At 50.3% G+C, this 16,308-nt stretch overlaps 2 protein-coding genes across 8 annotated transcripts in view; one reads left to right on the top strand and one right to left on the bottom strand.

Annotated features, from left to right (window-relative positions):
• Nucleotides 1-16,308, bottom strand: part of LOC137425091 (uncharacterized) — an 891,893-nt gene that overhangs the window by 869,259 nt on the left and 6,326 nt on the right. For 2 of the 7 annotated variants that reach the window (XM_078773288.1, XM_068113137.2), the window contains exon 1: nt 6,216-6,445. The exons of 3 other annotated variants lie outside the window; for them this stretch is intronic. In XM_078773288.1, coding sequence (XP_078629414.1) covers nt 6,216-6,318 — 103 coding nt within the window. In that variant the 5' untranslated portion in view covers nt 6,319-6,445. Of the gene's footprint in view, nt 1-6,215; nt 6,446-12,056; nt 12,630-16,308 lie in introns of those variants that run through there. 2 more of the 7 variants (XM_068113184.2, XM_078773310.1) reach the window with 2 other exon arrangements.
• Nucleotides 7,506-16,308, top strand: part of LOC137425077 (CD276 antigen homolog) — a 48,258-nt gene continuing 39,455 nt past the window's right edge. Inside the window, exon 1 of the mRNA XM_078773321.1 lies at nt 7,506-7,873. Within this exon, the coding sequence (XP_078629447.1) occupies nt 7,824-7,873 (50 nt within the window). The 5' untranslated portion in view covers nt 7,506-7,823. The remainder of the gene's footprint in view (nt 7,874-16,308) is intronic.

The raw sequence follows: 16,308 nt of genomic DNA, 5'->3' as shown, positions 1-16,308 counted from the left end.
CTCGATTGCCAGAGAGGTAGGCCACAACGCGTTGGTACAAACAAGAGTCTTTATTCAAAGCTCGCACTTCAGCACTGGGCGGGCTCGAGCTTAGAGCCCGCATATATGTCCCGAGGCCACGCCTTGTCCCCGGGCGTGGCCGATCGGTCGAAAGACGGGGCATGCGCTTTCGTTCCCCGCCTGGACGCTCGCGCCACCCACTGGTGCGCGGAATTATTGCCCCTTGTGCCCGCCACATGCGCCCCCCCAGAATTCCCGCGCACCTGAAGGGTGAGTTTGTGGGGAAGCCGGATGACCCGGCCGAAACGCCCCCTGGCGATGGGTGCAGGGCTGGGGGGTAGCGGGACAGCGGGGCTGGGGGGTGCCGGGGGTCCGACGGCCAGGGGGCGGCCTCGACACGGAGGCAGAGCTGCTTGCGGGGTGTGGTCCAGATCGAGGTGGGCCGCTTGAGGCGGTCCACGGAGATGCGATCCGGGGCACCGCCGATGTCGATGGTGAAATATTTGTCCCTGGTCTCCAGCACGCGGAAGGGCCCGTCGTACGGGGGCCGTAGCGGTGCCCGGTGGGCTTCGTGCCGGACGAAGACGTACTCCGCCGTGCGAAGCTCCGGGGCGACATGGGAGGACGGGCAACCGTGGTGTGCCGTCGGCACCGGGGCGAACCTCCGGGCGATCTCCTGAAGGGCGGAGCGCTGTTGTGCCGCGGACAAAGGAGCCGTGGAGTCGGGGATAAATTCGCCCGGTACCCGCAGTGGTTGCCCGAAGACCAGTTCCGCCGAGGACGCGCGCAGGTCGTCCTTGGGCGCCATCCTGAGGCCGAGCAGGACCTAGGGGAGCCTGTCGGCCCAGCTGCCGTCGCGGAGGCTGGCCCGGAGCGCGGCCTTCATCGAGCGATGGAAGCGCTCGCACAGGCCACTGGCCTGTGGGTGGTAGGCCGTTGTGCGGTGTAGTTTTACGCCGAGCCCTTGCGCCACCATGGCCCAGAGCTCCGAGGTGAACTGGGGCCCGCGGTCGGACGAGATGTCCGAGGGGGCACCGAACCGGGCAACCCAAGTGGCGATGAAGGCTTGCGCCACATCAGCCGCAGACGTCGCCGCCAATGGCACGGCCTCCGGCCACCGTGTGGTGCGGTCCACCATGGTGAGGAGGTGGGTGACCCCCCGCGAGGGGGGCAGAGGTCCCACCAAGTCGACGTGCACGTGGTCGAACCGACGCTCGGGCACCGCAAACGGTGCCAACGGGGCCTGGGTGTGGCCATGGACCTTTGCGCGCTGGCACGCGAGGCACGTCCTGTCCCAGTGGCGGACGTCCTTCCTGAGGCCATGCCAGACGAACTTCGCCACGACGAGCTTCTGGGAGGCCTTCGTGCCCGGGTGGGACAGGCCGTGGATGGCGTCGAACATTGGGCGCTGCCAGCCAGCGGGCACGATGGGGCGAGGCCGGCCGAGGGAGACGTCGCACAGGAGGGCCGCGCCCGCGGCGTCGAACGGCACCTCAGTGACGCGGAGGCCCATGACGGCGGTCCGCAAGGCCTGGACGCCGGGTTCGGCAGTCTGGTTCTCTGCCATCCGGGCATAGTCGATCCCGAGGTGGAATGCGTGCGCGACGGACCGGGAAAGGCAATCCGCCACCGGGTTGTCTTGACCCACCACGTGACGGATGTCCGTCGTATACTCGGACACGGCAGAGAGGTGTCGCTGCTGCCATGCCGACCATGGCTCGGCGACCTTGGCCATCGCGAACACAAGGGGCTTGTGGTCGACGAAAGCCGTGAACGGGCGGCCCTCCAGCAGATGGCGGAAGTGTCGAACCGCCAGGTGGAGCCCGAGTAGCTCGCGGTCGAAGGTGCTGCAGCGGCGTTTGTGCGGGCGAAGCTGCCGGCTAAAAAACGCCAGCGGTTGCCAAGCACCACGCACCCACTGCTCGTGCACCGCACCCACCGCATAGTCCGACGCATCGGTGGTGAGGGCGATCGGCGCATCGGGCGCCGGGTGCGCCAGCATGGTGGCGTTGGCCAGGGCCAGCTTTGCGCCCGCAAATGCCGCGGCCATCGGCTCCGACCAGGCGATGTCACCTTTGCCCGGCTTGCCCCGGAGGGCCTCGTGCAGGGGGCGGAGGAGCTGGGCGACATGGGGCACGAAGCGGTGGTAAAAATTTACCATGCCCAGGAACTCCTGGAGCCCCTTGATCGTGCGGGGTCACGGGAAATCCCTGACCGCCTCCACCTTGGCCGGTAAAGGGACGGCCCCGTGCCTGGTGATGCGGTGCCCCAAGAAGTCGATGGTGGCGACGCCGAAACGGCACTTGGCGGGGTTGATGATTAGGCCATGCTGGCCCAGGCATTCGAAAAGCGTGCGGAGGTGGAGCAGGTGCTCCTCCCGGGACGCGCTCGCGACTAGGATGTCGTCCAGGTAGACAAAGAGGAAAGGTAAGTCACGCAAGACGCTGTCCATAAGCCGTTGGAACGCCTGGGCCGCATTCTTCAACCCGAAAGGCATTCGCAGGAACTCGAAGAGGCCGAAAGGGGTGATGACGGCCGTCTTCGGGACATTGTCCGGTTGGACGGGGACCTGGTGGTAGCCCCGGATGAGGTCCACCTTGGAAAACACGGTCGTGTTTGCCAACCGGGCGGAAAAGTCCTGGATATGCGGGACCGGGTAGCGGTCGGGGGTGGTGGCATCATTGAGCCGGCGGTAGTCCCCGCACGGCCGCCATCCCCCGCCGGGCTTCGGCACAATGTGCAGAGGAGAAGCCCAAGCGCTGTTGGAGCGCCGTACGATCCCCAGCCGCTCCAGCATGGCGAACTCCGCTTTCGCCACGGTGAGCTTCGTGGGTTCGAGTCGGCGTGCCCGGGCGTAGACCGGCGGCCCGACCATGGGTATATGGTGCTCCACCCCATGTTTAACGGCCACCGCTGAGAAGGTGGGCCGCGTGAGGGCCGGGAAACTGGCTCGGAGACGGGTAAAGTCGTCCGCTGCCGGAAGCGTGCAAACTAAACTCGCTGGGACGGAACCTTCCAGCAAGCCGCTTGGCAAGCCGCTCGGTGAGCCGCTCAGTGAGCCGCTCAACGAGCCGCTCAGTGAACAAGCGAGCGAGCTGAAGGTTTCGGCCTGGACAAGCCGTCTGCGCTTCACGTCGACCAACAGCCCATGCGCACATAGGAAGTCTGCGCCCAGCAGGGCCATTGGCACGCTGGCGGTCACGAACGACCATTGAAAGCGCTGCCCTCCGAACCGCAGTGAGAGGCAACGCTTCCCGAATGTGCGGATGGGTGTACCGTTGGCGGCAAGCAAAGCGGGGCCCCGGCCCGCGGCTTGCTTGTCGGACGTGGAGGCGTGGAGGACGCTTACCTTCGCTCCTGTGTCGCAAAGAAAACGGCGCCCAGACAAGGTGTCCGTGATGAACAGGAGGCTGCCGGATTGGTCGACGCTCATGGCCGCAAGTGAGCGCCGGTCGTTTCCCGACCTGTCAAAAGAACACGGCGGGCGGCACGTTTTTGCCTTGCGGCCGAACCTGGCATGGTAGTAGCACCAGGTTTGCGGCGGTGGCCCCCGCGGCGGCCATGTCGGCGGCAGTGGTGGTGGCGGCGGCGGTAGTGGGCGGGGCGTAGCAGCGGCCATGACGGAAGCAGGGGGCGCTGGAGCCTCCGCACCGGGAGCCACTATGGCAGCACCGTACACCGACCGCGTGTCGCAGGCCGCGAAATACCTGTCAGCCTTTCCGGCCAGGGCGCGGGGTTCCGTGATGTTGGAACCGGCCAGCGCGAGGCACACCTGTGCAGGTAGCTGGCGTAGGAAAAGTGCGCGGAACAAGAAATCCGAGCGCTGGTCTCCAAGCAGCGACAGCATGAAATCCATCCGGACGGATGGTCGTGTGTCGCCGAGGGCGGGAAGGTCCAGGAGGCGGTCGGCCCGTTCGATCTCCGTGAGCCCGAACGTGGCTAGGAGGAGACGTTTGAGCGCCTCGTACTTGTGGTCGCCCGGCGGGCGCCGAAGGATGGACACTACTCGGGTGGCAGTGCCGGGCCCGAGGGCGGCGACCACGTGGTAGTACCGGGTCTCGTCCGCCGTGATGCCTCGGAGCTGAAATTGAGCTTCGGCCTGCACAAACCAAACGTCGGCTTGCGCTTCCCAAAACTCAGGGAGTTTGACGGCGATGGCGTTGGTAGCTATGGCGCGTTCGGCGGTCAGCAACGGCTGAACCAATCGGGGTCACCAGTGTGGTGCTGTGCACACACGGCTCGATTGCCAGAGAGGTAGGCCACAACGCATTGGTACAAACAAGAGTCTTTATTCAAAGCTCACACTTCAGCACTGGGCGGGCTCGAGCTTAGAGCCCGCATATATGTCCCGAGGCCATGCCTTGTCCCCGGGCGTGGCCGATCGGTCGAAAGGCGGGGCATGCGCTTTCGTTCCCCGCCTGGACGCTCGCGCCACCCACTGGTGCGCGGAATTATTGCCCCTTGTGCCCGCCACAATAGCCTATTTTACTCCAGGGGGTCCGAGGATTACCCACCCAAAATATCGTTGCGTTTGGTTCAGCCGTTTTTGCGGTACCTGGGAACAGACAGACAGACAGACGGACGGACATTTGGTGAATTATAGTAAGATGTGAAAACCTTAATTTCATGATTTTAAAAGGGAAAACTATTTTTAAAAGGTTATTCTATTTGATTATAGGCTGGAAAGATGCCCGAGAGGTGTGCACACTCGCCTCTAAGCTGTCCAGCCTGGGTTGGAATCCCGACCCAGCTATAAAATGTCATTCTAGTGTTTCACAGTCAGGGTGATTCATCAATGTATGTGACGTTGCTCGGATGGACGATAGACGGACGTCCCATCTGCCACCGTGAGTTGGGGGACGTTAAAGATCCCAACATGAAGAAATTCTTAATTTATCCTTCAGGCTGCAGAGGGACTGCATCAGTTGCACATCCACGCTCCCAATCCTAACGCGACCAGTGGCAGCAGGCTGCATTCGAATTTAACGCATTTGGGGTTAATTTAACACCACAGCAACGGTTGGCCAACATGCCAAGCAGAATGATTTATGAGCTTTTAAAAGTTTGTGACGTGTTTTGAAAAATAAGAAACAACGCCGTGAAAGATCTTGTTCAATGTACTATAACTCATGGACCTTAGGATACAATTTATGCCTGAAAAATGGTGTGGGATAAATCCAGGAGTCCAGGATGAAACAAGGATCGTGAAATTAATGCCCCAGATTAGACTGTCGGTGAAGGTCACTACTCAAGGACAAGGTTTATGAACAATTTCAGTTGGACAAGAAGCACAGGTGATTGTAAACGCAATACTAGAACGGCATTCAGTAGCGAGCAGAACTCCGTCTGGTTGGCCATATCACTCAATGGTGAAGAATCACTTTAAAATTAAATAATTCTCATATCCGAATCCATATTCAGATCTTCACCAAAATCGAATCGATTCTTCCTTATCAGATACCCAATCGGTCCACCAAGTTTCGTCCAAATCCGTCCACAACTTTTTGAGATATCCTGCCGTGTATCGCTTTAGCCCAATCTTCCAATGGTGAAGAATCACTTTAAAAATTCTAATAGCCGGATCCGATTCGGAATCTTCACCAAAATCTAATCATTTCGTCCTTGTCACATACGCCAAATCTCTGCCCAATTTCGTCCGAATCCGTCCCCAACTTTTTGAGATATCTTGTTCACAAACAAACAGACAGACAAACAGACAGGGGTGAAAACATAACCTCCATCCACCTTTGGTAGCGGAGGTAATAAAGACAATGTCAGAAGAAAACTCAACACAAAGACAATGTACGGTCTGAAAAGCAGATTCAACCCTTCAATGAAGTGGTTTCCCTTTTGGAGATTTCACTGAAACCCTTTGTTTATAAGATTTATTTAATGAAACAGCACCTGCTCCAGGGGCGGATCCAGGGGGGGTGCAGGGGGTGCGCACACCCCCACCCCCCTCTTCGATCCAGGATGAGGGTGCAGGCGGTGCGAATCTGCTGAACTGTTGGACCAGGGAAGAACACAAGGAACTGCAGAAACTCCCAAGAACGCACGAAATGCCGTTTCTGACGATCAATTTTTTAAAATTTCCTGGGGGAGGACCCCCACACACCCCCCTTACCCCCCCCCCAAGCGCTATAGTTTCATGCACCCCCCGTCTTGAAATTCCTGGATCCGCCCCGTGCTCCCTGCACTCCGAGGGATAACCTTACCTTTAATGGTGAACCACCACGCATTCCCAGGTAGAATGTTTTCTGTGATCAATCCTCGCATGAAGTCTCGAAGACGTGTTCCACTCTCCTCGCTTTTGTTCATTACCTGTCTCCCTCCACTCGAGGTGGTTGGGGTATTACACTGTGTCGGATTATACTATAAGGACTTCAAGTTCTTTAAAAAACGGCTGAACGTTCGTTGAGAGCCCATGCAGGGCACCAGCACGAGGGGGAATGAAACTTGTTATAGCAACAAACGTGATTGTCTTCTCCATTTGTTTAATGTATTCACAGCATAACCAAACAACAGCTGGACAAGTATCGGTGACGCGCCTTTGTGGTTGTTGTACTCTCCTCCTTCCCAACACAAGTCAGGAACCAAACCTTCCCCCATTCTTCCTTGTTGCCGGATTTGACATGGTCACTGGTCACGGGCACAGAGCCTATCAGTCCCCATGGACTGGCCCTTCCCTCTCCCTCTCTCTCTCTTTCTCTCGTACTCTCTCTTTCCCTCTTACTCTGTCTCTGTCTGTCATAGCCCTGACTTCATGAAGGTGGGGTACACCATCCTGGATGTGTTGGATCTCTCGGTCGTTCCTGTGAGATTGATGGGCTGTCTCCATGCCATGGGCTTGTTCAAGAGAACTGTCCGGGGCTATACAACAACAACAACAAATAACAACAACAACAACAACAACAACAACAACAACTGATGTCCTCCAGAGATAGGGAAGGTAAAAAATATCCATTCAAATATTATTAAATGTATGAATGAATAGAATGAATGATCGTTTTAAGGCCATTTTTCACCGCTAGAGCAGGGGTAGCCTTGTAGTCTCCATGACCTCATGGATCCCTTTTTGAGGCAATGTTTTTTTTATAGCCAGATGCCCTTCCTGATGCCAACCCTTAGTTGCCTCTTACAATCTGCAGGGATACAGTATACCTATTCTAAGCTGGGGTACTCACCGGGATCATTCATCCCAGCAAGCTGGTACTCGATTTGCCAACCTCGGAAGGATGAAACAGGCTGAGTCAACCCCCCTGGTCGTTAATTCAGCGATCGACCGGGATTCGAACCCAGGATCTTAGGTATCCCAAACCGGCACCCTAACGGCTAAGCCAACACCAGGCTTTAACATTATTAAATGTTTAATATATAGAATCACCATACTTAGTAAAAGCATTACGAATGAAACATTTATGTGAATACATGATTAAAAATATTTTTTAAACCATTTTCAATGGTTGCTAGGAGACAGTGCAGCATCTAATAAATATCTTATAAAGAAGAGTTTGAGTATTTGAATGAGAGTTTGATTCAGTGATAAATGTGGAGCACATGCTGGGTGGTAGATATATTATATTTAAGGCAAGATGTGCTTGAGTTAATGTATCCTTACTGTAATTCACGGACCGGTGTGTGCGTGTTTGTTTGTGTGTGTGTGTGTGTGTGTGTGTGTGTGTGTGTGTGTGTGTGTGTGTGTGTGTGTGTGTGTGTGTGTGTGTGTGTGTGTGTGTGTGTGTGTGTGTGTGTCAGTCAGTCACGCCACTCCTCCTGCAGTTCTTGGCCGATTGCATCCAGATTTTCTTCTACATAAGATCAGCATGACAGTTTATAGCTGGGTCACGATTCAAACCCAGTCTAAACAGCTGAGGTGAGTATGCATGCTCCGAGACCACCCTGTCTGCCCCCGAGTTAATATTATTGTAATAAATACCTGTAGAAAAGGTCGTCAAAAAATGACGGGTTGGAATAGTTTATCGACGGTACAGCCTAGTGAGCATGCCAAAGTCTGAAGCCTCGGCCTTACAATATGTTTGGTCCTCTGGGTCTTTTGTGGCCTTGGGGTCTTTTGTGTCCCCGGGGTATTTTGGGTCCTCAGGGTCTTTTGTGTCCTCTGAAGGTTTTTTAGGTATTTTTGGTATTCGGGGTCTTTGGGGTCTTCAGGGTATTTGTGTCTTTGGGATTGTTTGGGTCCTCAGGGCCTTTTGGGTATTTTGTGTCCTTGTGGTCGTTTGGGTCATTTGGGTCCTCATGGTCTTGTGGGTCCTTGGGGTCTTCTCAAGCTTCAGGGTATTTGGGGTCTTTAAGGGTCTTTGGGGTCTTCAGGGTATTTTGTGTCTTTGGGTTTGTTTAGGTCCTCAGGGTATTTTGGTTCTTTTGGGTCCTTTTGGTCATTTGGGTCATTTGGGTATTCATGGTCTTTTGGGTCCTTGGTGTTTTTTTTAGGTCCTCGGGGTCATTTAGGTCTTTTGGGTCCTCTGGGTACCTTGAGTGATGTATTTCAGGTTACAATTTTGGGTGGTGTCAGGTCAGCTGTCCAACCAATTGGTGAAGAGTGGACATACATACATACATGCATCCATATATACATAATCACAAACACTTGCTCCAGTATATATATTAGGCCATTATCATCGGTTGGAATTGACTGATTAATTTGTGGCTATAATAATTTTGATGAAAAATCTAACTTGGATGACATTGAGGCTGTAGTCAGGGTTGAAGGAAGATGTATCAACAACCTAAGGTATACTGATAATACCACTCTTTTAACAGAAAGTAAAGAGGATTTGATGAAACTGCTTCAGACAGTGAAGAACGAAATTGAAAAAGCCGGTCTTCATTTAAACCTAAAAAAAGACTTAAATGTTGTCAATTGAGAAAATGGATGTGTTTATATTGGGAGATGATCATATGGAAATAGTTTCATCCCCCTGGGATCTAAGATTGAAGTGAGTGGAGAACATAGAGGAGCAAGTAATATATTGTTAACATTGGGGAGAACACCAATGTCAGGATTGACAAGGATCTGGAAAGACAAAGAAGTGACAATAAAACCAAGAGGAGGATGGGGAATGCTCTGGTATTTCCAGTTGCAATATATGGATGTGATTCATGGACAGTGAAAAAGAAAGAAAGGAAGAAGATGGACAGCTTTGAAATCTGGTGTTCGAGACATATGGTAAAAATCCATTGACTGCAAATCAGTGCTTGAAGAAACTAGAATGGCACTCATTGGAGCGTATATCTCCCCTCTCTCCCCTCCCCTCCCCTCCCTCTTACCCTTCCCCTCCCCTGCCCCACCCTCCCCCCCCCCCCAATGCAACTAAAGGTTAGCTGATGTGTAAATCCCATTCAAATTTCAAGTCAATCGGATGGAAATTGAGGGTTTTAGAAATTTGAAGAAAAGTGGTTGACCTTTGGCCTATTTTGACCTTTTGACCTTTTGACCTCAAAAATATATAGGATTTTGTCAGACCACGAACTCTACCATTTGGTGAAGTTTCGTGAAGATCGGTTTAAAATTGTGACCTGTAGGCAAGTATAAGCGAGCGGACAGACAGACACACACACACACACAAACCGGAGTGATCAGCATACTCGTACTTGTAAAAAAAAAAAAAACATTCACCAAGTAATAACGCACAAGACCGACCAATATACTTGAAAAATCTTGTTTTTGTAAGAAATTTCCCTTTTGGGGATTAATAAAATATCTAAATTTGGGCAAATTGCCTCTTACACATACCAAAAGGAATGTGGTAGATGTGGTCTCAACTCGAATCACATTTACATCCCTTGTGTTTTTGATGATCTGGGATGGACCAGTGAAGGATATTAAGTTGACTTCATAGCCGGCGAAGCCGGTGTTGTGAATGAACGCGTACGTATTATGTTGAAAAGCCAGATTTTGCTGGATCCTTTGAGAATTTCGAAGCTATGATGCACCAAATCGCTCCATGGACGCCGCCATCTTGCGGATGCGGAAGTATGCATAAAAAATTGCGAAAAAGTTCAATAGGAGTTTGTTTCACCTATCTTTTTTTGATTCACAATCTTCTGCACCTCTAATTTGTAATTAAAATACTTTAAGACCAACCTCGTTCCCGGGCCCGCACGGGCCCTGGTTATCTTCAACGAAAATCTTCACCAAACACCGGAACCAATGAGATTCGAGCATTTGAAAAAAATATTTCAAAAAAGCTTATAAAATTTCTTAAAATAGGCCCTGAGCTAGCACATCGTATAGTTACTTCCTTAAGCTTCTTGTGACATTTATTGTGTGTAGGTATTGGGGAGGACTGTCTGCTCTTCTCTTTTACCAAGTCTTACCAGGTACGGTACCTACTACACCTACCTACTACCAACTACCTAACCTACTAATGCCATAGTAATGGGTGAAATAGTGGCAAGAGGCTTTGGCTCCGCCGGCTCATTGCGGCTTTGCAGTAGGGTCATATTAAAAGTACGTCCATCAGGCGATAATAATGTGCAGGTTCCGACAAGACCGGGCAATGAGATCACTTTACAAGTTTTGTCTCCAACAGATCTCTGCAATTACTTTCTACAGCTATGAGGTCAATGTCGAACGAAACCATCTTTTTATAAACCTTTTTTTCTAAACTGGTTGGAAAGTTTGGCGACGGTTTCTAAACCAAAAAACTCAGTAACATGAGCAATTTAAATTGCTTTGCATCTTATTCTTCGAGCAGCAATTGAAGATTTTACCACCAGATTTCGAGTCGGTTCACTTGTACATACACTGTAGCAATGTACAACTCATGGCATTCTATTTGTTCCTGGTTCTTGATCCCTGCACCTTTTTCATAAAGCAGGCTCGAGAGTTATGTAACAATCAAAAAGGCCTGACCTTTTCAACCATGGGATCTTCATCATCCCCACATAAAACACAAACTGAAGATCCGGTCTCGGATCCTCATCCGAGAACTGTGCGCAAAGAGATACGGCTCCCCCTACTGGCATTCGCAGAATGACAGTTTAATTCAAACCACCAGTAGGATCAAAACGTGAATCAACAAAAAAGAGCAATCGGAGATTGCAGACCCTCGCCAGGATGTGTTTTCAGTGGTTTTTAAGGCTTTTGTGTGAAAAACAAACATGGCGGCCGAACCACGTGACCGATGACGTCATCATTTATTTTTTTCCCCACCAATTTATCCCTAGATGACGCTCAATAAATTTCATTTTGATCGGATAAAGTTTTGTACTTGTGGAATTATGACGTCATAATGGAGGCACCTATGACATCATTAACATATTTTATTCCCCATGGAGAGTTCTTTACAACCAGCCATGTCTCAATTTTTTCTACTGATCTCAAAAATAGTTGGTGGTTGAATTCAGTTAGCTGATATGTAAATCCTATTCAAATTTCAAGTCAATCGGATTAAAATGGAGGATTTTAGAAATTTGAAAAAAGTGGTTGACATTATGACCTTTTGACCTCAAATACATATAGGATTTTGTCGGACCACGAACTCTACCATTTGGTGAAGTTTCGTGAAGATCAGTTTAAAATTGTGACCTGTAGGCAAGTATAAGTGAGCGGACAGACAAACACACAAAAAAACACACACACACACACACACACACACACACACACACACACACACACACACACACACACACACACACACACACACACACACACACACACACACACACACACACACACACACACACACACACACACAAACCGGAGTGATCAACATACTCGCAAAAAAAAAAAAAACAACATTTGCCAAGTAACAAACACACATACTGGAGGGATCAACATACTTGCAAAAAAAATGGGTTTTTTTGCCAAGTAACAAACAGACAAACTCTCCTCCTGCGAGGGTAATGACCCGATTGCAAAGCTGTGCAGAATTGTTTTGCAGTAAAGCATACAATATTGTCGCGCGAATACCCTCGGCTAATACCGTAGGATCACGGATGGCACAAACGGACTTAAATGGAGGTGACGATCAATGTGGATTCAACTATAAAAGCACGGGGGGGCGAAGGAAGACGAAGAAGCGGCAAGCGCTTACCTGACGCCCGGACGGCAGCCCTCGATCCTGCAGGGAATGAACTCACACGAACACAGGATTTTGAATAGAAAAGAAAATAACACAAGGATTTATTTACAATAAATAGCGGGACAGGAGAATAACGCGCCGGTAAATAAATGTCCTAAATCGGGACGTCCCCACAACTCACTTCAACAACAGCACAGGGGAATGAATTAAATAAATAAAAACTGTCGTGTTGTGCATTCGTGGGTGCAAGCTTATCTCAGTCTGGCTGGATGCGTCCGTCAGGAATCGCCCAGGCTCCGGCGCTCGCGCGAAGCAGGCCTCCGTCCGCCTCGCTCCCGCTCTGCTAGGCCCCGAGCGTCCCACTCGCCCCGCTCGTCGGTAGCACACGAGGTCCCGTGGTTTGTAGCACCAAGCCTCGCTCCAAGCCGCGCTCAAAGCGCCATGGGCACAAAGAAGAAACCAGGGAAGACGACGAACCATGAGGGAAGAACGCCGGGAGGAATGCAGGGAAGAAGACCACGACCGAACAGGGAAGAACACAGGGAAGACGACCAGGGAAGACGATGACTGAACACACTGAAGCGAACACCGAAGCCCGCCAACGAACAATTTTGTACCCCGTGGGTTGACGTCAACCCTGACGCGTTACGAATCTGTACCTTCCTTCTTTTTGGTCTTTCCAGCCTCTCACGTCACCCGCGCTTGTCCTCCAACTAGCGACCTACTTGTAAGTCGTCGTTTTGCGCCTTCCGCACTGATTGGCCGAATGTTCACGCCCTCCGCACTGATTGGCCGAGGTGTCCACGGTCGGTGGCCAATAAGTGCGCCGCTCCTTTATCTTCCTTTCACCAATCACGGGGAAGCTTTTGTCCCTTCCAATCACACGTTCCCTGGGTGTGGCTATTGCCTGCCTTGCAAGATGTTTGATGACCATGCCGGCGTTGTACGTGGCCGCTTCCTGCTTGTCTTTCCGGTTTGTTTTATTGTAAGGGAGGGGATTTAATTAACGTGGTGCACTAAGGGACCTATCTAAGTGTCTACAGTGCATTCAGAAAGTATTCAGACCCCTTCACTTTTTTCACATTTTGTTATGTTGCAGACTTATGCTGAAATCGTTTAAATTCATTTTTTCCCTCATCAATCTACACTCAATACCCCATAATGACAAAGTGAAAACAGAATTTTAGAAAGTTTTGCAAATTTATTAAAAAGAAAAAACTGAAATATCACATTGACATTCAGACCCTTTGTTATGGCACTTGAAATTTAGCTCAGGTGCCTCCCATTTCTCTTGATCATCTTTGAGATGTTTCTACACCTTGATTGGAGTCCACCTGTGGTAAATTCAATTGATTGGACATGATTTGGAAAGGCACACACCTGTCTATATAATGTTATGAATTTGGGTAGAGGAATATCTAGAGCCAGATAGATCTGCATAGGTAGGTATCCGACTGTCGTGATAGGGAATCTACCCTGTAATTTCTGTGTTTTAGGCGGTTTGTCGGGGAAGTGTATACCTGTGAACATACCAGGATGTTCGGGTGTTAAATAGTGTAGGGAATAAGATAACACCCCTTGTGTGTCAGACCTGGTAATCATTCCTTTGTCCCTTATGGCAACGCACACCTATAAACACTTAGACAGGTCCTTTAGTGCACACATTAATTAATTCCCCTCCCTTACCACAACGACTTTGGAAAACGGGCAGGAAGCCAGATCGGGGCAATGCCGGATGGCCGCCCCCGGCCACACCTCCGGCTGGCCTAGAACATCGCGTGACACGAGCTACAACCACGCCACAAGGAACCGGTGATTGGTTGGCACGAAAGGGGCGAACCTCCAGCCAATCAGGGCGGGAGGGGCGAAGACGCAACAGAGGAGGAGGTGGTTCATTGGAGGGAAGGCGGGAGAAGGTTCGGTGGACGGCAGGAAGATGGAAGGGACTGGTTGGTGGCGCGCCAAGGCTGACGTCACCACCAAAGGTTAAAAAAGAACGGCGGCATGACATTTTGTCTCTCCTCGCTTTGGGCTTCCTCGCTGGTCTCTTGTCTCTGCACTTCCCTTCTTGGTCCTGAGGGGTTCTGGTGGTCGTTGGTTCGCCATCGTCGTGGTGCTTGGAGCGGTGCTCGGTGCTTGGAGCCGTGCATCTGGAGCTTGGAGTGGTGCTGGGGCCTCGTGTGCGATCGACCCGGAGCTTCGAGCCGGACGAGGCCGCATTGAACGACAGACAGTTAAGACGCATCACATTTCACACGTACACGATGGACAGTTATTTTTGCAATTCATTCCCGTGTGGCGTATTTGAAGTGAGGTGTGTGGGATCCTAATTTAGGCTCTTTATTTATTCATTGTGGCGTTTCATTGTTTCGGGTTCCGTCAAATAAATCATTATTTTTGTACATTAAATCTTGTGTTTGTTCGAGTTCGGTAATTCCCTGCAGGATTGGAGCTGCCGTCGGTTCACCATATGTAAGCGCTCCCGCTTCTTCCTCTTCCCTTCTTTCTCCCGTGCGGTTGATAGCAAAATCCGTGTATGATCGTCGCCTCCAGTAAATCCGTTCGGTCTTCCGCGGTCCCTGGTGTTAACCTTAATCTTAATCCCACAGAATCTTGTTTCTCACAGTCTGAGAGTCATTTAGGTGTTATTTTTGCAAACTCCAAGTGGGCTTTCATGTGTCTTTCACTGAGGAGAGGCTTCCTTCTGGCCACTCTGCCATAAAGCCCATATCGGTGGAGTGTTGCAGTGATGGTTGTCCTTCTGGAGGTTTCTCCCATCTCCACACAGGATCTCTGGACCTCAGCCAGAGTGACCATCGGGTTCTTGGTCACCTCTCTTACCAAGGCCCTTCTCCCCCGATTGCTCAGTTTAGCCGGGCGGCCAGCTCTAGGAAGAGTCCTGTTTGTTACAAACTTCTTCCATTTAAGAATTATGGAGGCCACTGTGCTCTCGGCAACCTTCAATGCAGCAGAAATTTTTTTGTAGGCTTCCCTCAAATCTGTGCCTCAACACAATCCTGTCTCTGAGCTCTGCAGGCAGTTCCTGCCCTCATGGCTTGGTTTTTGCTCTGATATGCATTGTCAGCTGTGAGACCTTATATAGACAGGTGTGTGCCTTTCCAAATCATGTCCAATCAATTGAATTTACCACAGGTGGACTCCAATCAAGGTGTAGAAACATCTCAAAGATGATCAAGAGAAATGGGAGGCACCTGAGCTAAATTTCAAGTGTCATAACAAAGGGTCTGAATACTTATGTCAATGTGATATTTCAGTTTTTTCTTTTTAATAAATTTGCAAAACTTTCTAAAATCCTGTTTTCTCTTTGTCATTATGTGGTATTGAGTGTAGATTGATGAGGGAAAAAATGAATTTAAACGATTTCAGCATAAGGCTGCAACATAACAAAATGTGAAAAAAGTGAAGGGGTCTGAATACTTTCTGAATGCACTGTACAGTATATGAGTGCGTTGCCATAAGGAACACCGGATTGCTCACAGAGGGAACAAAAAAACAAAGGAATTTTATCCATAATCCCTGTACTAATTAGCACGCCCCGCCCCTTCGTGGCAGGGACACAGATACCACTTATTCCGACATCCGGGCTACACACAGAACTTATTACAGGTAGATCCCTTACCACGACAGTCGAGCACCTACCTATGCAGATCTACCTGACTCTAGATATTCCTTTACCCCCCCGACATAACAATATTAAACAAGAAAAAGAGCAATCGTGGATTGCAAACCCTCGCCAGGATGTATTTTCAGTGGTTTTTAAGGCTTTTGTTTTAAAACAAATATGGCGGCCGAACCACGTGACCAATGACGTTATCATTGTTTTTTTCGAAACTAATTCATTCCTAGATTATGCTCAAGAAATTTCATCTTCATCGGATGAAGTTTTTTACTTGTCGAATTATGTCGTCATAATGGAGGCACATATGACATCATCATGAACATATTTTATTCCCCATGGAGAGTTCTTTACAATGAGCCATTTCTCAATTTTCTCGATTCAGCGCTTTCCGAGATATAGAGGTGCAAAATTTTTCGGTTTTTCAAAGATGGCGGCGGAACCACGTGGTCTATGACGTCATAATTATGAATAAAAAATTATGCAGCTGGAGTTGCACCTCTGGTGAAAATTTCCTGTCAATCGGACCAACGGTTGCAGAGAAAATCATATTTATTCTGTGCGGACAAACAGACACACAAGAAGACAAACAGACAAACAAACAAACGGACTCAAATGAAATACCCT

Source organism: Myxine glutinosa, chromosome 1, assembly GCF_964187855.1.
Source record: "Myxine glutinosa chromosome 1, kmMyxGlut1.1, whole genome shotgun sequence".
Taxonomy (NCBI): domain Eukaryota; kingdom Metazoa; phylum Chordata; class Myxini; order Myxiniformes; family Myxinidae; genus Myxine; species Myxine glutinosa.
Note: the sequence above shows the minus strand (reverse complement) of the source record. Positions and strands in the feature narration are given on the sequence as shown.